The sequence below is a fragment of the Zootoca vivipara genome, chromosome 4 (assembly GCF_965207765.1).
Source record: "Zootoca vivipara chromosome 4, rZooViv2.hap1.1, whole genome shotgun sequence".
NCBI classification, from domain to species: domain Eukaryota; kingdom Metazoa; phylum Chordata; class Lepidosauria; order Squamata; family Lacertidae; genus Zootoca; species Zootoca vivipara.
The window spans coordinates 79,479,965-79,489,936 of NC_142587.1; the positions used below are offsets into that span (position 1 = coordinate 79,479,965).

At 44.8% G+C, this 9,972-nt stretch overlaps 1 protein-coding gene, 1 long non-coding RNA gene and 2 other non-coding genes across 4 annotated transcripts; all 4 read right to left on the reverse strand.

The window, feature by feature from the left end:
- Positions 1-1,968: 1,968 nt before the first annotated feature.
- Positions 1,969-4,913, reverse strand: RPL21 (ribosomal protein L21). The gene is made up of 5 exons (XM_035115276.3): positions 4,835-4,913; positions 4,136-4,197; positions 3,108-3,220; positions 2,544-2,694; positions 1,969-2,097 (listed from the first exon to the last, which is right to left on the reverse strand). The coding sequence occupies exons 1-5, from the start codon at positions 4,899-4,901 to the stop codon at positions 2,008-2,010; spliced, it is 483 nt and encodes a 160-aa protein (XP_034971167.1). The 5' UTR covers positions 4,902-4,913; the 3' UTR covers positions 1,969-2,007.
- LOC118085827 (small nucleolar RNA SNORA27) lies at positions 2,926-3,057 on the reverse strand. Its single transcript, XR_004692701.1, has one exon. It is a non-coding gene; the product is annotated as a small nucleolar RNA SNORA27 (small nucleolar RNA).
- LOC118085814 (small nucleolar RNA SNORD102) lies at positions 3,755-3,831 on the reverse strand. The gene has a single exon (XR_004692690.1). It is a non-coding gene; the product is annotated as a small nucleolar RNA SNORD102 (small nucleolar RNA).
- Positions 4,914-8,476: 3,563 nt separating the features above from the next.
- On the reverse strand, positions 8,477-9,945 carry LOC148686013 (uncharacterized). The gene is made up of 2 exons (XR_015949681.1): positions 9,843-9,945; positions 8,477-8,690 (listed from the first exon to the last, which is right to left on the reverse strand). It is a non-coding gene; the product is annotated as an uncharacterized LOC148686013 (long non-coding RNA).
- Between the last annotated feature and the right edge of the window lie 27 nt (positions 9,946-9,972).

The following is a 9,972-nucleotide window of genomic DNA, read 5'->3' on the forward strand; positions in this document are numbered from 1 at the left end:
TTTTTGAGAGGCTAGTCAATTCAGCAACTTCAGCCCAATTGTAGTTGAATCACAGTGATTAAACTGGGCTACTTGGTGTATTTTTGGAACATCACTCCTGTAGCTACATAAAGCACAATTGTACTAAGCCATCAAGGACAAGAGGAAAGCGCAATCAATGTAATGAACAACACTTAATTTATATGAACAAAGGGTGCTATTTTTTTTAGAAGGTTTGCTACATGTCAAACTCTCAATTCACACAGGTTAACTACGTGCCATTTTCCCACACACACAGCCATGGAATGGGCGGTTGGAATGTGCTCAACATTTCCAAAATGGATTTTCTTGACCAAAGTTTATAAAGATAAAGCTTGACATAGATAATGGAGATAAACCGCCTGGAGGCGGTTGGAGGATGGATGGCGGCTAACAGATTGAGGTTGAATCCTGACAAGACAGAAGTACTGTTTGTGGGGGACAGGAGGCGGGCAGGTGTGGAGGATTCCCTGGTTCTGAATGGGGTAACTGTGCCCCTGAAGGACCAGGTGCGCAGCCTGGGAGTCATTTTGGACTCACAGCTGTCCATGGAGGTGCAGGTCAATTCTGTGTCCAGGGCAGCTAACAGCTCCATCTGGTACGCAGGCTGAGACCCTACCTGCCTGCAGACTGTCTAGCCAGAGTGGTGCATGCTCTAGTTATCTCCCGCTTGGACTACTGCAATGCGCTCTACGTGGGGCTACCTTTGAAGGTGACTCGGAAACTACAACTAATCCAGAATGCGGCAGCATGACTGGGAGCGGCCGCCGAGACCACATAACACCGGTCTTGAAAGATCTACATTGGCTCCCAGTACGTTTCCGAGCACAGTTCAAAGTGTTGGTGCTGACCTTTAAAGCCCTAAATGGCCTCGGTCCAGTATACCTGAAGGAGCGTCTTCACCTCCATTATTCTCCCCGGACACTGAGGTCCAGCACCGAGGGCCTTCTGGCAGTTCCCTCGTTGCGAGAAGCCAAGTTGCAGAGAACTAGACAGAGGGCCTTCTCGGTGGTGGCGCCTGCCCTGTGGAACGCCCTCCCCAACAGATATCAAAGAGGAAAACAACTACAGTACCAGACTTTTAGAAGACATCTGAAGGCAGCCCTGTTCAGGGAGGCTTTTAATGTTTAATAGATTACTGTGTTTTATTTTTTGTTGGAAGCCGCCCAGAGTGGCTGGGGAAAACCCAGCCAGATGGGCGGGGTATAAATAATAAACTATTATTATTATTATTATTATTATTATTATTATTATTATTATTATTAACCCTTACTGATCAAAAGCTGGACTCCCATCTGCATGTACCCTTTACAGACTGAAAAAACACTGGTTTCTGCTTCATCCCATTAGTGCAAGAGAATAGGTTGATTTCATTAGCCAAATGGCAAGTTGGGCATACACAGAGAGGGGGGGGCAACAACCATTTTGTGTGCATTTAATTGATGTGCAACCACCGATGTGTGGGTCCTTTTGGACCCAGAAGAGGGCAGAAAGGGGGCCGAACAAGTCAGGCTCATGCATGCTCCGCCAATGCGTGCAGGGGGCCAGGAATGGAGCCCCCACACAAAACAGTCATATAAATCTGTATCTCACATCCTAGATTGGCACACCTAGAACTCTGCTCAAGTTACTAAATTTTATAACTCAAACCAATGCTTTGAGAAACTATGCTAATCAGTTCTAGCTAATAAAAAATCTTTATGTATTTTTAAACATCCAGCTCACTTAGCTGAAATTAAATTAACAGCATACCCACAAGTAAGAATTTTGGGCCAATTTATAGTGCATTGGGGACTGGACAGCCCTTAGGGGCGAGAAAGAACTTGGCTATCTTTAAGTGAACATTTCTGCCTATAATTTAACTCAACACTCCATTCATGCCAACTAGTTCTTGTCTTTTTACAAGAGCACAGTGCTTGTTAAGAATAATTTGACCACACCAACACAAACTTAGGTCCTCAATATGGTCTTTTATTTTGTTCATATACACTATGCCATAAACTCATATGGAATTGGTTCCAGCAGCTCTGGCTCCTTGCCATTGTTTCTCACAAAGTGGGCTTCTCTTGGAGGAGCAGGCTAGAAGGTAGAAAAAGAAATTTAAACATAAATCCAAGTTACAATAGCATTGTTTAGTCCAGGTGCCATCTGTTGGGCTTTCCTTGTTTTTACTGCAGCGCTATGTCCCTTGAACACAAAAAACTACAATACTTTGGACTTGAGAAAGCGTGGCACCTCATCTCACAATATGGCAACCGCTAATTCTATGCATGAATCATTTTATAATTTATTAAATATTTTTCCCTAGCAAGTTTGCTGAATCATTTGAGAATAGGATGAGTCACATAGTAGCAATTTTTTGAAACAAGCCAACAAGAGCTTTCTTCCCCCCCCAAAAAAATAAGCACAAAGATTACCTACTAGCATTGAAAATAACTTTATATTCCTCTCCACTTCCGCAAAAAAACCACCCACTTTGTTTGCAGACAAAGTGCATATACTTTGTTCACATCTCAATACATTACCTGGCGTTTTAGTTCAAACCAAGTTCCCTTTTCCTTTCCTTCATTTTTCTTTCTTTCATTTTCTTTCACACGCTGCAAGAAGCTGTCTCTGCTCTTTGAGTGCTTAATATGCTCAATTCGCACATTAATTCTCTTAGCCAGAATCTTGCCCCTAGACACAGAACACCAACACAGTTAGATTTAGCAGTTTTTGCTGTGGTTTTTTTTAAAAAACAACAACAACAACAACAACAACAACAACAACAACAACAACAACAACAACAACAAGTAGGGCTAACCGCTGAGCCCAAGTCAGTACACATGGTTACCATGCTGGTTTCAGAGCATAGGCAACTCTGATTGCTGTAGGAACATGTAAGCTTTCATGTTTTGAAGAACTTTTCAATGTTTCCTCTGACAGGATCCAAGCCAATTAAGTATTAACTGGTTGGGTTTTAAAAGGATATTGTCTCTGCCCCACTTGAATGGCCAATAGAGACAACAAATGTCTAACTGGCAAAGTGAATGGGGAGAAAGGAATCCATCAATGCAATTAAAGCTCCAAACCATTTTAGTAGCACTTACTTAACTTTCTTGTTCACAATAATGCCCACAGCATGCTGGGTAATGTTGTATACCCTTCCTGTCTTGCCATGGTAACATTTGTGGGGCATGCCTTTCTGAATTGTGCCCATGCCCTGTTAATAAAAGACAGACAGAAAATATTACCATAACTTATCTTACAAAAAAATGCCAAAGATATATTGAACTAAAGCAGTTGCAATCATAACATGAGCAACATTTCTCAAAAGCTTCCAATATCAGATAGAGCATGTTTTAAAATACATATTTGTCCCAAAGTCCTCCAATGTCAGGTTCCCTAGCTTTAACTAGACTAAGCATTTGTATAATAATTAAACTATCAAGTAAGCTACTATGTTTTGGATTATACAGTGGGTAATATCTAGCAAGTCATACTCACTGCGAATGGACTAGCATTGTATATCAAGCAATGTTTACCATTTGAAATAAAATTCTAGAGCAAAGTACTGGGTCTTCCAGTTGCTCACTTATTCTGTTGCAGGAAATCAGATCATGCAGCAGCCATATCCAGACTGATGAATGGTTTTGCCAATACACACATGGTTGCCACAATTATCCTTACAAATTAATGCTATCTTAAAATATTCAATCAAATAAAATTCAATTTGAAGAACTGGACTTCTCTGGTTTGCTTTCAGTGCCGGTGAAATGATTTGCTCACTTTGCTATTACAAAAGCAATCATAAGAGACAATCATCATCAAGCTCCAGAGTGTTATGAAATAAAAATTTCAAGTAAAGTTCTGTATCAGCAAAAGTGTGATATACTGAAGAGGGCAACCTTCTGGCAAATTAATACTCCTCTGTGTATTTTCCAAGTTACATTGTAAGATGAAATGCAAATGCGAGCATGGTTCAAATCCCAGCATTCAATACTCTAGGCAGGGCAAGCAAAACAATATTTGTTATTCTGTTAGATTGCACTTAATTTGAATTCTGTTTTAGAAAGACAATGAGAGAACTACAGTAATAGATTTAGCATTAGAGCAGCATTTTTAAATTTAAAAATACCTTTATGTCAACAATATCACCCTTCTTATAGATGCGCATGTAGGTAGCGAGAGGGACCACACCTATGAAAAAAATCAAATCATATTTTTACTCAAGTTAGTTTTGTACGTTTAGCTTGAGAAAGAGGTGGTTGAGAGAGTATATTATAGGCATCTTCAAATAACTAATGGGCTGTCACATGAGGGATGGAGCAAGCTTGTTTCCTCTTGCTCTGAAAGATAGTACCTGAACCAATGGATTCAAGTTACAAGAAAGGAGATTAAGAGCTGTTTGACAATGGAATGGACTCCCTTGGGAAGGTGGTGGACTCTCCTTCCTTGGAGGATTTTAATGAGAGATTGGACTAGTTGACCCTTGGGATCTCTTTTCAACTCTGAAATGTATTAAAAGTATTAAAATTGACTTACAACATTCAGGCTATATAAATAAATTAAAGCTACACATAGAAACAATTCCTCTTCCCAAAGCCCCTCTATTAGTGCTGCTTTCTGAGCTTTCTAGCAGTGTATATGGAAAGACATTTTTCAATAAATTAAAGATGCATAAGTCTCAGCCGATACTGATAGCATATGGACTATGGGGTGTGAACGTTCACCTGACCTTGGTGGTCACATCAGTTTACTGAAATAACCCTTATTCCTGGATCAAGAGGAAACAAACCCACTGACCAACTAAACTAGTTGAACAAATATTCCCTACCATGTTTGCGAAAGGGTCTTGAGAACATGTAACGTGTCCCCCTCCTCTTCCCCTTGGTGTTGGTCATCTTGACGGTTTACTGAAAGAGAAAATACAATTGGATCAAAAATTAACAGAAAATAAAATAAAAACATGCACAATGGTAGCTTTCCCCCAAAGCAAACAGCAATGAGGGGACGGGACGTAGGTCAAGATTGTCAGTGGGGAGGGATTATATACCCCTCACACTACAATACTGCAGAAAAGCCCATGTGTAGCATTAAACACGTTTAGTATCATGTCTAATTCGAGCCTCAATATCTCGTCAGATTACCCATGCAACGTCTTGAAATCCATATACATGCACTTTACGCCCACGTATGTGTGCATACACACAACATCCTCCAAAACACTTCCAAGTTCATTTGCCCATGCATAGTTAAGCCAAAGGTTCAGTCTCTGGTACCTCTAGTATAAAAAGGACCAGGAGTTGAGGCGGTACAAAAGATCTCCATGCCCAGGCCTCTGGAAAAGCCCCTGGCGCTGAAGGGCAGCCGAAATGGCGTGGGGGGGGGGGAATCTCCGTAAAGGATGATAAGAAACGTTCCCAGGAGAGACTATACACCTTAGTGACATCTAGACCTTTTGAGGCGTGGGTGCTTCCCAGCCCTGCCACTCGAGGTTCTGCCTTAACTGGAGAAGCCAGGGACGGGAGCCTGGGGCCTTCTGCATGCAAGGCATGCGCTCAAACCACTGAGAAAACGAGGAGAAAGCAGGAGGCGGCGGCCTCCACCGCGAACCTCCACGTGCGCTTGGATCGCACCCATTGCTTCCGTTTCTTCCCAGGCCAGCACACCCCACTAGCGCCGCTCCTGGGTGTCCCCCCCACCGGCCTCTCCCACCTAGCCGACCTCCCCACCTCTTCCCATCCCTCCCGAGGGCCATGCCGCCCTCCGCGAAACGGCTCTCGCTCCCTCGCCCTCCCCACTTCCAACCGCCGCCCGGCTCAGTTCCCCCCTCTCCCCGTCACCGGCCCATTTCGTGCCAAAGCCCCTCAAGGATCCGCTACAAGAGGCCCCCCATAAGTGGAAGAGGAGCAGCCGAGCTCGCCATGTACCTGTAAGATGGCGTCCGAGGCCGAAAAGAAAGAAGGCGGGGCTTCCTGCTCTCTCCGCTCTTCCTGCCCGCGTGCAGGGGCCCTCCGGGATGTATGGCTGTCAAGCAGAAACGCCGGACTGATTGCGACGTAGGGTGCTTGCGTGGAAACATTAAAAAAATATATATAATTTTATATATATAGGAAGCGAGACGGATACTGGGGAGAAAGCAGCCAACTCTGTCTTTCGTAGTACGGCGAACGGAGGCAGGCAGTTGTCGTAGACGCGCCTTCCAGGAGGCCCCTGCTAGGCAAAAGGGGCCAGCGGCCGAGGAGCTGACCCCGCCCACACAGGCGTTAGGCAGCGCGTGCGGCTGGCTGCCATCACGTGGTCCCAGGGAGCCGGGTTGAATGGAGTCATATGCCCCTGTAGCACCATCTCTATGTAATCACTATACTGTATGTTGCAAGCAGCGGATAGCCGTGTTGGACATTTTATTTTTCGTATGGAGTAACAACTGCGATGGAAGGCAGGCTTTTGGTCCACTGTAAGCGACCTCAAGTGCAGCATTCTCCCTGCACTAATTTCGAAAGAATGAATGGCACGTAAGAGAGCTTCTGTTTGTGTATCTGCAGAAGTGTGCATGCACACGAAAGCTCATACCATTGACAAACTTAGTTGGTCTCTAAGGTGCTGCTGGAAGGAATTTTTTTTATTTTGTTTCGACGTAAGAGAAAGTTATAGAGGTGTACTCTGGACTGTTAGGGACAACAGCTAAGCTTGCTCCTTGCACCTGATCCGCTCAACCATTGAGCATCAGTTCTCCTTCTAATCAGGTTCACATACACACTACCCTGCCTTCATATGTACTGCCTCAACACCTCTCACAATGGGGAATACCCCAGATGCATTACTGAGCACTGCCAATTTAAAATGTTTTAAGACCTTAGAGAATCGCTGGGTAAATGCTAATTACGGTAAGTCAGTTGGATACACGTTGAACGATGCACTGTGTGAAAAAGTACATTTTTGCCTACCCTGAATCTTCCACTATTCAGCTTCATTGGATGGTGCTGAGTTCTAATATGAGGTGGAAAAGATTCTCTGCACCTTTTATTTATACAAGGAGCCCTGGAGGCCCATCAGATGGAGACAAGTGCAAAATGCATTACCATCATTGGTCCATGGTGTCACGAAGAGTCGGACATGACTAAATGACTAAACAACCACCACCACCTAACACAGTGGCATTAAACTGCATCAGGCCACATTATGGGGAGATGCATGAGCAGTCTTACAATCAGGAGCTCTTCCTCTTCTAGATAGCCATAATAATGTTTCATAAGAAATGCAATTTGTGCTTAAGCTTGCCTCTCGCTTCTCCCTCCCTCCTCATGTCTCTTTAGAATGTGAACCTGACGGCAGAGACCATCTTAGAACTGATTTTTGTAAGGCTCTCAGGGAGACTTTTGACCAAAGAGTGGTATTTAAATGCTGCAAATAATTAATAAAAAACACAGCACAAAAGGAAAAGGGATTAGGGGGGAAAGCAATATTGGGGTATTTTAATATTTCTTGCTTCAAACAGAGCAAGATGCAGCAGTAAAAAAATAGCTAATGCTATTCTAGGCTGCATATAGTGTCCAGATCAAGGGAAGTAATAGTACCACTCTATTCTGCCTTGGTCAGACCACACTTGGAATACTTTGTCCAATTCTGGGCACCACAACTTAAGAAGGATGTTGACAAGCTGGAACATGTGCGGAGGAGGGCAACCAAGATGATCAACAGCCTGGAAACTAAGCCTTATGAGGAGCGATTGAAGGAGCTGGGTATTGTTATAAGATTTAGCCTGGAAAAGAGGAAACTGAGAGGACATGGATATGATAGCCATCTTCATATATCTTAAGGTATGTCACATGGATGAGGGAGCATGCTTGTTTTCTCCTGCTCTGGAGGGTAGGACTTTAACCAATGGCTTCAAGTTGCAAGAAAGGAGATTCCGACTAAACATTTGGAAAAACTTTCTGACAGAGCTGTTCAGCAGTGGTAAAGACTCTCATGAGAGGTGGTGGAGTCTCCTTCCTTGGAGATTTTTAAAGAGAGGCTGGATGGCCATTTGTTGTGGATGCTTTAGCTGAGATTCCTTCATTGCAGGAGGTTGGACTAGATGACCCTTGGGGTCCCTTCCAAATATAAGATTTTATGATTCTAAGATCATTTACCCCTGCTGCCATTTCAAGCTGCATTTGTGCTGTGTTGTTCACATCAGAGAGAGGATCGGGATGTATTCATTCCATGTGCAAGGCTTTTTTGGTTTCCCACCCCTGCAAACACCCACCCCAGAACTGCGCATACACAACAGCTGGCTCATAGGTTCACTTACTCCGCATCCAGATTTCAAGTTGGATTAAAGCTGGTTTGAAGTGAGAAATGTATCAAACACCAGCATTTGTGAAGAAACTACAGGATTGATATGGTTTATGGCTAACAACATGTGAATGCAGCTTCAAAAACTAGCGGTGGGAACACATTGACTGCAGTTATTGGTAACGTGGACATAACATTTTAAGATAAGATAATCTTTATTGCCATTGCCCGAAACGAAATTACTCGGCTGCTGCAACCACAGTTTCTTGGCAATTTAATTATTGGCATGACTAGTGGAAATATTTCAAGGAGTTATGAAAGCTGTTGGTCTTTTAGCAGCACAGCACTGATGGAGATAAGTCCCATTTCTCTCTCCTTCTCCTATAACTGGATGGAATGACTGCTGTGACCTTTGAGGAAGGAACATACAGTACTGTAAGGGGAAGCTTTTTCAGCACAAGAGTCCCATCTCTTTCACTCTCCTATAGCCTGATGGGACGCCTGATGATCCATCTGATCATGACTTTATGTGTCTGATGCAGTGGAGTGTGTCCCCCAAAAGCTTATGCTATAATAAATTCCAGTCTTTAATGTGGTGTAGTGTGCACGTGGGGAGGGTCGTGGTGGTCGGTGACTACCGTACTATTTCTGCAGCAGGGTCCCTGCAGCATCCCTCACTCCGGGGTCCTAGAGCCGCCAAACCAAGCATGAAAATAGAGCTTTTTAGCCACTATGTGCTTCAAAACCAAGCATTTATGAAGCCTGAAAACACCAGGCGCTTCCATTCCAAGAGAACTGTGTTGCATTTACTGGAAAGTCACGAAAAACGCAACCTAATGAATATATCGGACCTCTCCCAAATAGTTTGCCCATGTTATGAACGCATAAAACGGTACATATCTAGATGAAAGGCAACCCACAGGGATCTGCAATAATCGCTGCAATATATCCTTAATTAATACTGTCGTATAATTATAAAGTTACCGTATAACCTTAGAAGCTTGCATAATCTTAGAAGGGGTGTGGCAGCTTGGAGCGGGTGGGGAGCATGGCTGCAATTCAAATATCTCATTACGCTACGCTCCCGCTGCAGAAATACTCAACATACCTACTACTACCCTCTCTTATTTCGTGCTCGCGGGAGCCTAAAACACACAACGCATTACCTGCGCGCGTGCATGAGAGAGAGACGCGTATTAACCACGAACAGCAAGAGCGGGGAGAGAGGAAAAAACACCCCAAAATAAAAAATACTCGAGGTCTAGCGCTAGGACCTCGGGGAGCCACTGAGAGGCAGCCGGCGTGCTCTCGCGCTGGTCAGGGAAAGCGGATTGGCTGCGCTCTTGGGAGCCAGTGCGAGACTACGGCGCTACGGTTCCGGGTAGCAAGCCGTAGGGGCAGCGGGGCTCGTGCGGGCGGAAGAGGCTCGCGGAGAGGGGCGGTTGGTCTAGTGCCGAGGGCAAAGCGAGCGGACGCAGTGCGTGTCCTCCGTCACCCTCCCCCTCCCCCGCGCCCACCGTCGTCTGTCTCGTGCGCGCCCTTCGGCGGTTGGAACTGCTTACGGGTCGTTTCGTCAGGCGGGCGGAGCTCTCGGGGAGCCCGGAGTGGTGGGGCCGGGAGGGGGGCGGAGGCATCGCGCTCTCCCTCAGCCGTTGCTTGGGGGCGGCGCCCGGGTCTTTTTTTTTTTCTTTT